General features: G+C 32.0%; 3 protein-coding genes across 4 annotated transcripts; all 3 read right to left on the minus strand.

Annotated features, from left to right (window-relative positions):
- Window positions 1–583: 583 nt before the first annotated feature.
- On the minus strand, window positions 584–4007 carry LOC105790236 (hypothetical protein). Of its 2 annotated transcripts, none has more exons than XM_012617735.2 (4): window positions 3871–4007; window positions 3511–3592; window positions 1255–1447; window positions 584–914 (listed from the first exon to the last, which is right to left on the minus strand). In XM_012617735.2, exons 2-4 carry the CDS (start codon window positions 3562–3564, stop codon window positions 784–786), a joined length of 378 nt encoding a protein of 125 aa, XP_012473189.1. In that variant the 5' UTR covers window positions 3565–3592; window positions 3871–4007; the 3' UTR covers window positions 584–783. The 2 variants fall into 2 exon arrangements, with proteins under 2 accessions (XP_012473189.1, XP_012473196.1); XM_012617742.2 differs by lacking the exon at window positions 3871–4007 and adding an exon at window positions 3759–3780.
- A 3688-nt stretch (window positions 4008–7695) lies between these two features.
- LOC105790225 (hypothetical protein) lies at window positions 7696–10867 on the minus strand. Its single transcript, XM_012617713.2, has 2 exons — window positions 10539–10867; window positions 7696–10022 (listed from the first exon to the last, which is right to left on the minus strand). Exon 2 carries the CDS (start codon window positions 9894–9896, stop codon window positions 7845–7847), a length of 2052 nt encoding a protein of 683 aa, XP_012473167.1. The 5' UTR covers window positions 9897–10022; window positions 10539–10867; the 3' UTR covers window positions 7696–7844.
- A 1893-nt stretch (window positions 10868–12760) lies between these two features.
- On the minus strand, window positions 12761–13263 carry LOC105770644 (F-box protein SNE). Its single transcript, XM_012591931.2, is given in 2 exon segments — window positions 12761–12823; window positions 12826–13263. Coding segments are annotated over 2 exon segments (501 nt in total).
- Window positions 13264–15633: the final 2370 nt, after the last annotated feature.

The raw sequence follows: 15633 nt of genomic DNA on the forward strand, positions 1-15633 counted from the left end.
TGGTCATTGAATTATTTGGAAGTTTTATTTGTGCCATTAAACTATTAGAAAGTTTTTATGTAAGTCACTAGATTGTTAATTTTTTCTTTAAATCTAGCTAATGAACTCCAAATGACGATTCAACAATCGATACGATAGATTGACAAGTAGAACATGCCTTAAATTCAAGTTGTTCTGGATCCTTTTAGAATTACCTTATCATTGCTTAAAAGTTAAAATATACAGTAAATCCCTATCCAAAAATTTAATCCTTTTACTTTCCAAATTTCAAAATTTAAGTCAAATGGTTAATATTATGCAATTTGTTGTGACATTTAAAAAAATACTTTTAGTAACAATGTAACTAAAAAGATACATAATGAACCTAAATTTAACAAAATAATTTTAACAATGTTAAAAATTAAACTTAAATTTTAAAATATAAAAAATAAAATGACTAAATTTTAAATTCTGAAGAAAACAAAAACTTATATCATATTTTAACCTTAAAGGTATGGGACCATCTTTAATTAATTTCACTTCAGTGAAACTATTGCTTTCAAACACACACATACATGTATATATACACGTATACATACTCTGCTTCACAAAACGAGAGTGGTGATACAATTATAAAATCAAACATATAACAAATATATATTTAGGGAAAGCTTTGTATGCTTAACAGAGTTCTTGAAGGAAGAACTATCAACAACTTAAAAAAAACAGTTCGGCATTTTTCCCCTGAATTTTTGCTCCCTGAACAATAGGAAAAAAAAAAAGCTACATTATACATACATAGCATCACGGTTCGAGCTTCAAGGAAACAACGCGCGATTGTCTGTTCCGTTTTGCCACCTTGAGAAAGACTAACGAAAGGCATGAAGGTGCCCACCACGGCCTGCGAACTTTTTGCTCTCCCTTTAGACAAGCCACTGAAGAATACAATTCATAAATATGTATATCAATAAAGGACAATAGCTACGAGGTGTCGAAGAATACAGGCAAGAAAAAATGTTTTCTTGATCGGAAAGCAATTGAATATCGTTAAACCAACTGGACATGATATACAAAATATCTAAACCAATCACTCAGTGTATTCCTATTTTATCAATTCATATGCAAAAGGCAAAGCTGCTATGACATAAGTTGGGTACGGGAAGTGATTTACGAGAGTGGGTAAAATATTCACGCTTTATAGGTACATATGATGCACAATGAAATGACCCGAAGCTAGACAACTACTGCGTGCGGCAAGAAAAGCTATATATATACCTTTTATTCGTCTAAGTTCCTTGCATAGAGTGATGAAGTCTCCCCATTTCATATGGCATCGTCTTATAAACCGAAGAATCTGTTCAGTTGTAAACATAGACATGCCTTCTAGGTATTCCCCATTGACACCGTTTTCTTTGAAAATCAGACGATAGCTACCGAGATTTATCTCTTCCAACCACATCCCGACATCCTGCCAGAAGTGAAAGATCACAACACAAGAGCATGTTATTGAATCAAATGTACTTACCGAATGTTTTTCTGTCAAACATCAAAAGAACATGTTACAAAATGTTCCCCAACGGCTTCAAGAACTTTTTGCTTAGACAACATCGTAATTTGGTTACACACTTGCAGCATAATTACGTATATTGGCTGAATTATACAACGACAAAGTGCATTTGTGGCTTAGTTGATTCATCGAAAACATATAGTTGTAGAATTCCTAATCATTTAACAAGCACATAGAAGTCTTCTAAGGAGAATGAATATACATGTATATACATAGCTAATCCACCTCAAAAACAGTTAATTATGGGTAAAAGTACCATAAAGGCCTCTGTACTAGGCCCCTATTAAAAATTGGCACTTGTACCATAAAGGCCCTCGATTAAAAAAATGGGCAAACTGGTCTTCGTACATTTAATCAAAGAGCAAATTAGTTTTTTATGTTAAAATTTTCATCTATTTTTATTGTTAAAAACTTGCGTCTCTAACAGAATAACTAGACAATGGCACGTGACGTGCCATGTGTACGTCATGTTAACATATAAATACCAGTTTTTAACAGTAGAAATGGTTGGAAATTTTAACCTTGGGACCAGTTTGCTCTTTTATCTAACGTATAAGGACTAATTTTCCCATTTTCCTAATCATTTGATGGGCACATACAAGTCTTCCAAGGAGAATGAATATATATTGACATAGCTAGTCCATCTCTAAAACAGTTAATTATGGCATCTCACGCAAGTCAATAGTATGTCTCATAACTTGAAAATAAACAGCTCATCATCAATGATGAATACCCATCTTCTGCACCTGCTGGTATTTACTGTCATCTTCTTGAAAAAGTCTACCTGAATTGGAATTTAGTAAAGAGGCAAATCCAAGATCCCAACCTTACTCAGAAATCCACAGGTGGGAAAAGAACTTTCCTTTTTCTTTCTCTTTTTCATTTCTTCTCTACACTCATTAAATTGACAACTTGTATGAAACCAGGGGGTACTTTATCAGAAATGTTGAAACAACAGATGCTGAGTTAAGGAGAAATTAAGAAATTTGTCATACAATTTCTGCAGATTGCAGGTATCTAAACCATATAGACAGTATGGACTTGTAGTTATGGTTGGACAGCCACAGATCTACGAAATTTCAACTTATCCACTCAACCGGCCTCATCATTACCTACATGAACAACTTTTTAATAATGATGTTCATTGTTGCAAATGCAAGCTTTGTGACACAGACTAAAAACAATTGTAGAGAAGATTCATTACGAGTTACAATAATGTTACAAAACCACAATCTAGTAATCAAGTAACATACCTGCGGGGCAGGTGGAATAACCATGAAAGAGGCAAAAATGACAACCTTGAACAAGCATTGTTAGAAGAAATACGCCTTAGCAATGAACAACAAAAGCACCTCAGAGACTCTTTCGGGCGAGGCATATTTGATTAGGCTGACACCTAGTTTGCCGAGGAACATGTTTTTTTTATTATAACTACAGGTGGTCTAAGACTACTCATGTTCGGGCAGGTTGGCATTCAAATAAAACCCTCTCAATAGTAATGACTCGAGGATTCGAACTTGGTCCAAATGTTTACCAGCACTTGGTTCTGCTTTTCTTGTGCCTTATAGCTGAAGCAATATAAGGATTCTAGCACCTAATGCATGCCTTATGCCCCAAACTAAACAAGAGTGAAGAATCAAAATCAACTAAATCAAGGCAAAAAAAACTCAATCAAGGCCTATTTTTGATTTGATCATAAGGGTCAATTCAGTTCACTTTAACAGTTCCCTACAATCAAAACATGGAAAAGAACAGTACAATTTGAGCTATGTTCAGTGAAGAAATGTCAGAGTCAAAATTCCCAACTGAAAATTTTACTAAGCATAATTAGCAAAAAATCCGCCATTTTACAAAAATATCACATGAAGAAAAAAAAACACTCGAGATCTGAACTTTACAGCAAAAAAAAAAAAATTCCAAATATAATAAGAAGTAAATATAAATACAAAAAGATAAAATATTACCTCAACAGTCCAAATGAAGAAATCGAGTGGCTCAGGCGCTTGTTCTTTGCTCATCTTTTTCTATTAGCTCGACCCAGTTTACCTGTTATATTTATCACCAATTTCCCATCAAAATTTACCGCCAAATTAAATTGAAAATAAAATTAATCCCAGAAAAACAAAAAAAAAATGTCTATTTGATCCCTGGAAATCGGATAAGAAAAAAAAGAAGAAAACTGGAGAACAACAGGTTTTAGGGTCAGACTGACAGTTGTTGAGATCTCAGTTCTCCTTCTCCTTTCTCTTTCCTTTTATTTTCTTTATTATTTTATTTTCTCGGGAAGCAAACAACATAGAAAAAGAAAGAAAAAAAAAACGTACCTTTGCGAGAAAATGAAAGAGTAAGAGAGAGAGAAAAAGAGAACTTTTAGGGTTTGGATTTCTTTTTGCTACATTTGAGAAATATTGAGATTGAAATTATTTGAGAGAGAAAGATGAGAAGAAATGAAAACTAAAATATATATATTTATAATACAATATTAAATAATTGTTATTTGATATAGAGTCCTTTAATTTTATATGTCAATCAACATTTGTCTTTAATTATTATTAATAATTTTTTAAAATAAAATAATTTTAATTCATCTATAAAAAAGTTAGAATTATATAAAAATCTTAAAATCAATCCTTATTTATTATTTCTTGTCTCATGCATTCAATTTTCAATCTAAAATTAAATTATATTTTGTTATCTTTTCTTAAAAAATGAATAAATTAGTTCATATGTACTAGTTCAAAGAACAAACAAAATCTATCTATTAAAAATTCATCTGTATGCCTCACGGGGAACGCCACGTTTAATTATCTGGATATTTTCTCCACCATGTCATTTTTTTATCAGTGAAAATGGATGAAAAGAATCTATTTATAATATATATAAAAAAATAGTTTATAAATGTATATATATTTTTAAAAAATAGTAACCAAAGTGAATCAAAAATGAATGGGACCATCCTATCCATGTCTAGATTATGAAAGTACAAGGAGGAGATTACCATGTAATAAGTGGGGCCCAGTAGAGACCCATGATCTAAAATAAAAAAGTGGATGGTGATGATGCGATAGATTCCAAGAGCTGCGTATTATTTTGAATTTTTATTAAATTATTTAATATCCAATTAAAATTAAAGTAATTCTTAGGACTACCAATTGATTTGGCTCCTTCTTCCTGAGTAAAATCCCACCCTATAAATTTATGTTAATGCATGGAGTGATATTAAAATCGATAAAAAGTAAAATTAATTTGATTAAAAGTATTCATGAATCAGATTAAATTTGAGATAGAGGAGTAATTGGAGGTTGTTTACTGATAATTGGTACACTCCACTAACAACAAACAAACCAAACACCATTTAACCGTTTTTGCATCGTAGGTCCCTAATATTTTATGCACCAAGAGTTTCATTATAACAGTGGTTTTTTTCATGGATTGATATTGGTGCGATTCCTAAAATTAATAAACAATTAGCTCTATTTAGTCTATAGATTGCCCATCAACCATCAAAGGTAATTTTGGTTTATGGAGTAAATAAGGGTCAAAATAAAATTTTAAAGTTTGGAAAATATTTATTTAAAAATGGTTAAATTGAATACTTTGCAATTAGGGGACTATAATTTTTGGGCTATGGCCCAACCTGTCCCAAACTATGCTCATATTTATCAAATCATCCTAAAATGGATGAAAAATAATTAAAGTTTGCTAACTTTATTGACATGACATACATGTGGATTGCCAAGTAAATGTCATGTAAGCAATTAATTAATTTTTAAAAATTAAAAAATTATTTTTTAGAAAAAAATAAAAATTAAAAAAATTAAGTAATTGCTGATGTGGCACACACGTGGATTGCAAAATTAACAAACGTTAACTTTTTCATCCATTTTTTAGTAATTTGACAAAATGTAAATTCGAGGGTTAAAAGAGACGAAAAATTAGATGAAAAGATAAAATGATTCTTTTGTAAGGTTAACGAGTCAAAAAGTCATTATACCTTTTATTTATGTTGAATTCTTGCATTCAAAAAGTCAATTTTATTTTTATTTCATCAACATGACCACATTTGCATTCAGATGTATATTTAATTATTGATTTTAATTTTACTACTAAAGTAACCGATCACATTATTGTCATCATTTTTTATCTTACCAAAATTAATCTATACTATTTTTTAATCTCTTGGTTAAGTTGATGTCGACCTCAACTGAGTCACCAACTCGGTTAGAAACATTATGAATATGCCCTTTCGTAATTAAGATAAGTTATATTATTTAAGGATATTTTAATTTTTTAATTCAAAAACCAATAAAAACATGCATAAAGTGGGGTTTAAAGCTAAACTGATTGTATTAAGTAAAACTTTAATTTACCACTCAACTAATGTTTATTTTGTTAGTTTTACATTTTAATTTTATTATGCACACTTCATTACTTTCATCATTTGTGTATATGTTAATAATATATTTGATTGAGTTGGTATCACAAGTTAACTCGACACAAGCTTAAGATTGATGACAACACAATGATAAACAATTTAATCTGTTTTTTAATTTTAATATCGTTTACATTTCATGTGTTATTATTAATTAATTTTAAATCATACGTTTTATTATTTATTAGATATTATTTTTAAACCCCAAATTATATTCTATATTTATAATTTTCATAGATAAAATTTTTAAAATTATGTATGGAGTCAAAATTTTAAGAAATGGGCACATGGGATAAAATAGGGAAGCAATTTTCATGGTAGTCAATTTGTTATAATTTGACAATGTTCTTAAAGTTGGTTTGATAAAAATAAGTGGACCCTCATATTTGATTTTATTCAAGATTTCAGCACCCACTTTCTCCATCCCATCAACCACTGCTCATATTTTTTAATTAAAACACCTTCATAAATAAATTAAAATGTTTTATAAATAACTACTTTATTATGCTAATTTTTAAATTTCACCACTAACTTTAAAATGTAAATTTATTTATTTGATATAATAAACAAAAGAAGAGTTAAATTTTGGAATAAAGTAACATTAGTCATTGAATATGATTTTTTTACGTTAGTTTGAGAATTTAGTAGTTTTTGGATTTCATCCTTCAACTTAAATTTCATTAAGGTATGATAATATGATAATTTAAGATATGCTTAAAATTCTTTTACAATTTTTAATAACTTTTGGGTTTTTTAAAAAATTATATAATTTTAAAATTTTCAAGTGATGATTTGACATAATATCATAATTCATTATGATATTTTAATGAAATTCAAATTTAATGATCAAATTAAAAAAATTACCAAATTCTAAAACTAATACAAATAAAAACAATCAATGACCAAACTAAAAAAATTATCAAATTTAAGAATTAATGTTACTATATTCTTTAAAATTAAAATTTAAGCTTTAAAATCATGAAGAGAGCATGTTTGAAATTATCAGACTCAGGCACCATGCAACTATAATTCAACTTTACCAACTCAAACTCCAAAATGACTAAAAGCCAAAAAACAATTTAAGCTCCAATAACCTAAAGAATAATTTTATCCAAACTCCAATGTAAAATTTAGGTAAAAGTTTCATGAAAGTCTTTGTATTAAAAGAAAAATTTTGTTTTGCTCTCTTTATGTAAAAAAAAAAAGAGTGCACATGAAAGTCTTTATGTTTTTCATTGATAATTCTATCAATTTTTACTGTTAAAAATCGACTCATGTATGTCAAAATAAGGTGCACGTGACATATTATGTGTTATTACTTGACTATTTTGTCAACAATCTCGCTTTTTAACCTTAAAAATGGATAAAAGTTTTAATAAAAAATTTTAATTTGTCTTTTAACTTAATGTAGAGGAAACAATTTACTTATTTTTTGAATAAAAAGATTAAAATACAATCTAACTGTTAATGTAAGAAGCTTTCATAATACTTTTACCGTTAAATTCAACATGATTGAGCCCAAAAACAGAGTAACAAACCCAACAAACCCCAAACTCGAAATCACCTGAAATTTTAAAATTCAAATTGACCTTGAATCAATAATGGTTAAAAGCTGGAAATAACAGGGGTCATTTTTATTTTTGGAAATTTAGGGTTGTAAAAGGCGTAAAATATTGTTCCTCACCAATATTACATCCTCAAAAAAAAAAAACATAAGTAGTTAAATGTTTTTTGCATTGGGGACTACCATGACATGTGTGAAAATGTTTGTACAGTCAAATCTAAAATGTTGTGTAAGAATTGTAAATCAAATTCCAAACTAACCATGCTTCTTCTTTTTTTTTGCTTCAATGACTATGTTTCTGTTTAAGCTTTTGCTTCTGTTGCAGCATGAAGAAGTTCGTCTGGAGTTGCAGCCGGGTCTAAATCCCAACAACGATCGGGCAAATCACCATTGGATTGTCCTTCGAGTAACCAAGCCGGAACCTGATGTGAAAACCGAAACATCTCCTTCCTTGGGATCCATCTGATGGCATCTTTGTTTGTGTCCTTTTGATACACTGTTTTGAAGCCGGTTAATTTGATTAGGGGAGTAACCCAAACTCCAAGTTCTTCGTTGTAATCCTCGAGCACCTCCACCATCTCGTATTGGTGTCTCACATCGGAAGGAGTTGATCGGTTCCAGTCAGGTGACCAATTCCGATAAACAGCCCAAACATCTCCACCTTTAGGGAAAATTCGAACGCAGCCTCCTCTTCCAGCTTTTTGTCCTCTCAGAAGATGAGAGAAAATGTTTACTTGATCGATAATGTCGGAACTAAATGCCCTGAAGTGTCCACAAGATTTGGTAAACCCCGACTCGATCCAATTCACTGACCCAAATTCGTTATCAGTTTTGGAGCTCAAGTAAGTGATGTGAATCTTAAACGGTTTTACAGAGATAACCTGGCGAATCAAACAATACAAACGAGGCATACCGTCGTCTTCATCATAAAGGGCCCATATTTGCTTTGGTTTGAAGCATTCTTCTGATCTATCTTTGTCAAAATCATGAAAGTCCGAGTCAGGGACTGTGATTGAGACTGGTACACCTTTATCTGATGCCGATTGATTAATGAAAACACCCAAATTTGTCCTCTTGAGAGCCTTTCCAGCTGGTGCTAGTGATTGACCATTTTCAGTGCCTGATTTAACTACCGAAGCTGCAGCAGCTGCCTTTGAAGCCAACTTAATCTCTTCCAGTTTCTTCCGAATTTCTGTCCTCGCCTTGTCGATTAACATTTTTCTAGTATCAAATGCCGGTGTCAACATGCATCGCCTACTTGCGGGTTCACTAGGGTTGGAAAGCTTTGGATCAGGCTCGTTTCCATTCCCATTTGCTAATCCGGCTTCTGAAGATTTTAATCCCTTGTCTTCAAATCCATTTCTATATTCAGAATCGACAATAACCTTCCTTTTCTTTTCGAGGTTACCGGTCTTAGTTTCATTGTAGCCATTGAACAAATTTGTAGTTGATTGAGGGGCAAAGTTTTTCGAGGGTTTCACCTTCGACCCTGCTACTCTAACATCACCATTGCCCTGATAAACGGCATCAGTGGAAATGGTTGATACTCCATTATGACTCACAACCCCAGTAGAAGTTCCAGAGAATGAGCTCCATTGAAACGACATGTTAGAAACATACTCGTACCCTTGCCCAGGATGATAACCTGAGACCCCATTTCCAGGGAAAAAAGTAGGATTTGTCGGGACATACGTGATCCCATTTCCATGACTTCCATATCCATTACTTGGCACGTATGACCAAGGACAATAAGGGAAAGAACCATTCACAGGGGCTGATCCAGTTTCAACAGCAATGAACGTACCACGGCAGTTCTTACATGAAAGTCTCTTGTTTACATATTTCCGAAGATATTCGTACTGAACTTTACAAGAAGTGCAAACAGTCCAAAAAGTGTCAAGTCGTCCTTGCGAGGTTGCATTCGAACGGACCCCAGCAACAGCATATGTTGAAGTTTGAACCATTCCGGAATGCATCTGCTTGTTTCTCTTGAATCTATCAGACAACAAAGTCCACGCCTCGGATACAAGTTTGAATGCCCCATCGGCTCCCACACATTTATTCTTATCAGGATGGAGTGACACAGCCAACTTTTTGTATTGTTTCTTCACTGCCTCTTTATCAGCCGAAGGCTTTAACCCGAGAATCGAATAATAATCAGTCTCACCATTACATTTAGCCTCGGAGGCAACATAAACTTCGAACGTGGACACCATTTGCGATATACCTTCCAATTCGGGGTACAACGATTTAGCCTTCAATGCATAGCTCTTAGCACCTGTAAAGTCTCTTTCACAAAACCGTTTCTCAGCGATCTCTTTCGCTTTAAGAGCTTCCTCTTTGTTCGTTTCCATTTCCGATAAAAAAATTTAAGACGAAATTAAAAACCGAACTCAAAAAACATAAGTTGTCATATGCTTCCCAACATGCTTAACCATTAAAAAAGCCGAATTGTCATATTCAACCATCTAGTCTTTTTTCTGCATATGGTCAACAAAGACAACAGTTACATCTTTCCCAAAATCAAGCTTCGTTTTTTCTAAGTAAAAACACTAATTCATCAAATCATGCAAAATTCAAAAACTCTTAGTAAACCCTAATTACTTAGATTTGGATTTAACTCTTTTAAGCTAAATCAATCAAAATTAACCACATCCAAGCATTATGGAACACTGGGTTGTACCTTATCTAAGCACCCAAAAAGAAATGTAAAACTTGGGAGGTTTAATTTCCCATAATTTCCTTAATTAAAATAAACCCTTTTTTACAAAAAAACGCAGCTAAACTTACAAATCTCGAAAACCCAGATCACAGTAATTTCGAAGCTAAATGACAAACAATCAAACGGATCCAAGTTCGACGGGTCCAAAAATAGTTCAATCAAGTAATTTGACCCAAAATTTCAACTAAGGAATCAAGAATTATTACAAAATTAAAGCGTTAATAAACAAATATTTCCACATAAATTTACTTAAAAATAAGGAAAATGAACTCACGGAGATTTGAGTAAAAATGGAAGCGAAGCAAGCCCGGATCGCCACGTGCTCTTTATAGCTTGAAAGAAGAACAAGATTTTGAGCTAATTTCTGGATCTCAGTACCGATAAAAAGGGAAACAAAATATCATTTTTTCCCTTTTTTTGTGTGTGTGCTGTGGAGAGTACACTGAACTAAGTGAAAAGGAAACAAATTAGGGATTCAAATAAGGAAATTTTTAGGGATTGAAAAAAATCGGCGGCGAGGAATAGGGTTTCCGCCGATCGCCGATCAGCAAAAATGAAGATAGGGTTGAATTAATATTATTATTAATAAAAATGATAATTTTCATGAAAAGTAAACGATGTTAATACTATTTAATGGTGAGTGCTATTTTGCACAGTCTGTATTTATTATTTATTTTATTTATATTTTAATAAAAAAGAAAAAGACATAATTAAGTATTGTAATAATTATAATATTAGTAATAATGCAAAATTTGCAATACTATATATTTTATTTATATTAACATATTAAAATAATCATAATTTTTTGAAAGGAAAAAGACATAATTAAGTATTGTAATAATTATGCTGTTAGTAATAATAGAAAATTACTATTTATTTGAGTTATATTTTCGTTTTAAAAAATTATAATTTTTATTAAAAGGGAAAAATATAAAAATATTTTTATTATGGAAAATGTTTGGTAGCTGGAAAATGTACTATTATCTTTTGTATATTTAAAGTATTAAATAATAATTCCATTGAAAGAAAATAAAATAAAAAGTAAGAAATATTTTCTTTTCTTTTTGGTAATATTTGGTACGTAGAAGAAAAGCAAAATAATATTCCTTTCTCCCATACCTATTTCATTGCTTAATATTCAATTTTCTTTTACAAACACTCCAAAATTTAAAATTAAAATTTTACTTAAAAATATCAAATTTCATATCGCATTCACTCGAATATCCTTTTAATCTTTAAAGTTGATAGAAATTAAGTTGATAATTATTTGTTGGATATTCCTTTCATGGACCGGTTCGAATCAAAAGAAAAATTGGTTTGAGTTCCATCCATTCAAATCACCCATTTTATTGTTTAAATTTTTTAATGAGATGAGCCAAACCCGGTTGATATAGAAAAATATATATTCATATCTAAAATAAAGTAAGTTGGGCCGAGGACTACTATCATTAAATCTGAAATCATTCCTAGTTGAATCTTTAAATGAAACAAACTTTTTTATATACCATGTTTTCTCCATCTACAAAATTAAAACTCAAAACTCACTTAAAAGAGCATTAAACTCTTTATCACCCAACTGTATTGATGAAGTGAGATTTTCTTTTTTTGAGAATAATATAATTTTTGGTCTCTAAACTTTATAACTAAGTCCACTTTGATACTTATATGTTTTTTCGTGTTTACTTTAGTCATTGAACTTGGCAATTAGATCCATTTGGGCCCATGAATTTTGATTCTATCAAGATTTGATGATCTGACTATTGTTAGTGGAATAAAACTAGATCAAACGAACCGAGAACTAATCAATATAACGGTTCGAACAAAGGGATTGAACTAATTGATCCGAAAACCGCTTAAAATTAGTAAAAATAAAAATATCAATAATTGAACTGATTTAGTAATTTTGTTTATATTTTTATAAAATTTCATTATGTATTTAATTATTATTGGTCTGACGATCGAACCGATCAAACTAATTGGATTGAGAATCGATAGTTTGACATGTTCAACCACTAGTCCAATTATTAAAACACTGAATATGATATTCTGAGATAGTACCACATCATCCCCTGAAAATAAAAACAATTTTTTTTTATTTTCAAGTGATGATATGCACAATCTCATAATATCACGTCATCAAACTTTAATATTTTTCAAGGTCAAGGACCAAAACAGACTTAATTGTCAAATTCAAGTGTCAAAGTGGAAAAAAAAATTCATGTATCAAAATGAACTAAATTGCCAAATAGGCAAAAAAATTATATTATCCTAGTTTTAAAAAAAATTGAGAAAGAATATTAATTTTCTCCCTTAAATGACATTTCAACTGAATTTTTATGCAAATTATTGAGTGTGCCCACGAAATATATGACATTAATAAGCCTAACCTATCTTAAACTAGTTTTAACAACAAATAACATTATCTTCACAAATAATTATAACTATTATTTTCATTTTTTTAAATTGAAAAATAAGTAGGAAGGTGACGAATCATATTCAAACGTTGATAGGCTTACAAAGGAACATCAGCGACGCCGCCGACGGCGGTGAGGTTTCACGACGTTATCACCACCATTTGTTCCGTCAACGCCGTCGTTGAGTCTCTCGTAGCAATCAACGCAAAACAAAGACAACGAGAGCTGGAACTCGTCGCTAGTCCAAGGAGCAGCAGCGGCCGCCGTCGTCACTATGGTGCTGGCTCGTCCAAGTCGACTCAGCACAGCCATGTAGAGGCGTCTGTAGCCGCCTAGCGCGATGACGACGGGACGCGAGCCGGAAGGCGGCGGGGAAACGTGGCGGAAACAGAGGTGTTCCCAGAGGGAGTCATTTCGAGCGACGCTGCACCAGAGACGGCAAACGCAGGCAGCAACGCCGAGGGAACGGGCGTCGAGGCGTTTGAGGATTTTGACTACGATGTCTTCGTGGTCGTTGATGAAGAATTTGGTTCTCTTCTTCTCATTGATCTCTAAGGCTCCTTCTTGGTACCGTTCTTCCACCATTGCTCAGCAAAGAAGAGAGAGCTTTAAGGGAAAAAGCAAAAAAAAAAAAACAAGGGTGGCATATATATATGTGTGTGTGTGTGTAGGAGGAGAAGCAACGTACACTTTTAAGGATTTGTCTTTGAAATATCTATCACTACACCAAAACAAGCTTTTAGCGGCACTTTTAGCGGCGTTTGGAGCAAAAACGCTGCTAAAGAGTGAGCATTAGCGGCGTTTAAAGAAAAGCGCCGCTAAAGAGTGAGCATTAGTGGCGTTTAAGGAAAAGCGCTGCTAAAGAGTGAGCATTAGCAGCGTTTATAAAAAACACCAGAAATAATACACCCAGACGGTGCCGTTTTGTGGCCTTTGGGGGGGGAATTAGTGGCGTTTATTGTAAAGCGCCGCTAAAGAGTGAACATTAGCAGCGTTTATAAGAACGCCGGAAATAATACACCCAGACGGTGCCGTTTTGTGGCCTTTGGGGGGGAATTAGTGGCGTTTATTGTAAAGCGCCGCTAAAGAGTGAACATTAGCAGCGTTTATAAAAAACGCCAGAAATAATACACCCAGACGGTGCCGTTTTGTGGCCTTTGGGGGGGAATTAGTGGCGTTTATTGTAAAGCGTCGCTAAAGAGTGAACATTAGCAGCGTTTATAAAAAACGCCAGAAATAATACACCCAGACGGTGCCGTTTTGTGGCCTTTGGGGGGGAATTAGTGGCGTTTATTGTAAAGCGTCGCTAAAGAGTGAACATTAGCAGCGTTTATAAAAAACGCCAAAAATAATACACCCAGACGATGCCGTTTTGTGGCCTTTGGGGGGGAATTAGTGGTGTTTATTGTAAAGCGTCGCTAAAGAGTGAACATTAGCAGCGTTTATAAAAAACGCCGCAACTAATATACCCAGACGGTGCCGTTTTGTGTCCTTTGGGGGGGGAATTAGTGGCGTTTTTTGTAAAGCGCCGCTAATCTAGGTGTTTTAGCGGCGTTTTTGTTTATGCGCCGCAAAAAAAATTATCTTAATTGAACTATTATTTATATTATTTGAATCAAATTAAACATATTTCTAATAGAATATTTAAAATCTTCAATAAAAAATAACAGGTATAAATAATTTGAAATAAAACACATGGAAAAATTAAAATAGTATTATTTAAAATAATTTTAAAGTTTTTGTTGGGTACATTCTTGATTGTTTTTAATTTATATATTAAAATTTGAAATTATTATCGTAATTAAAAGAGATAAAAAGTATTAATTTAAATTTAAAATATTGAATTAAGCGTATCACTATAGTTAATATAGGGTTTTAGGTTTTAGGGTATATATATGATATTATTAATTTAAGATTTTAAGTCGGTTTAGGGGTTACTATTTTAAGGTTATTATTATAATTGAACAGGAGTATATATATATAATATTGGATTTAGGGATATGGTGTAAGGGCTGAGATATAATGTTTAGGGGTTAGGGTTGGGGTTAGCACTTAGGGGTTATTAGGAGTTAATTAAGGATTTAGGGTTTAGCTAGGGTTTAGATTAATTAGTATTGCCAAATTATATTTTAAATATATTCTTATATATATAATTGTAAAAGAGGTAATAATAAATTTGTTTAGGATTTTTCGGTTCGGTATAGGATTTGGTTTCGGTATATTATTAATTTAAATACTAATTTTAATAGTAATGCTCAAATAATTCATGAATAACACTTAAGTATATACTTAAATAATTTTGTGAATTTGAATTGAAAGAATGATGAAATTGAAATTGAATTGAAAAACGAAGCTTAGATTTGAAAATATGACTATTTAGGTTTTAGGGACTAAATTGAATAAAATGGAAAATGTTAGGGAACTTCTCAAAAGTGGAATGAGCTGAGTTATACCTATAACAGGATGATATAAGACAATTGTGTAAAAAAATATTCGGTGTTTACTTCAAATAAATGAGGAAAATAACGATTTGAATGTTTCAAAATTCAATTTTAAACCGAAAAAATCAAAATTGAGGGGCAAAAGAGGATCTTTTTCGATGAAAACTTCGGCAAACCACCTTCGGACAACCGAGCCAAAAGTTATGGCCTTTCAAAGTTTTCCAAGCTAAAAACACAAACTGTTCATGCCACGTCAGCAAACTTTATACAAAAAGTTTTTAGTATTAATTATTGTTTAATCAATTATAACTATTTTATGATATTTATTAAATATTTAGGGATTATTTTGGATGGCCGTGCTATTTTAAGGATTAGGGGGTACAAATTTAGGGTTTGGGATATAAGAGTTAGCTAGGGGTTTAGGGGTTACAAGTTGCGATCTAGGGGTTAAAGATTTAGGGTTTAGGGGTCAAATAAGGATTTTAGGTTAGTTTAGATTAATTTATTTAAATAA

Source organism: Gossypium raimondii, chromosome 7, assembly GCF_025698545.1.
Source record: "Gossypium raimondii isolate GPD5lz chromosome 7, ASM2569854v1, whole genome shotgun sequence".
NCBI classification, from domain to species: Eukaryota; Viridiplantae; Streptophyta; class Magnoliopsida; order Malvales; family Malvaceae; genus Gossypium; species Gossypium raimondii.

What these genes read in the sequence shown, in the direction of transcription:
- LOC105790225 (XM_012617713.2), bottom strand. Translation starts at nt 9,896, where the DNA reads ATGGAAACGAACAAAGAGGAAGCTCTTAAAGCGAAAGAGATCGCTGAG.
- LOC105790236 (XM_012617735.2), bottom strand. Translation starts at nt 3,564, where the DNA reads ATGAGCAAAGAACAAGCGCCTGAGCCACTCGATTTCTTCATTTGGACT. An exon ending in TCTTCATTTGGACTGTTGAG is followed by an intron (nt 1,448 to 3,510) that starts GTAATATTTTAT and finishes CACTTCTGGCAG; the next exon opens with GATGTCGGGATGTGGTTGGA. An exon ending in GGAACTTAGACGAATAAAAG is followed by an intron (nt 915 to 1,254) that starts GTATATATATAG and finishes TGTATTCTTCAG; the next exon opens with TGGCTTGTCTAAAGGGAGAG.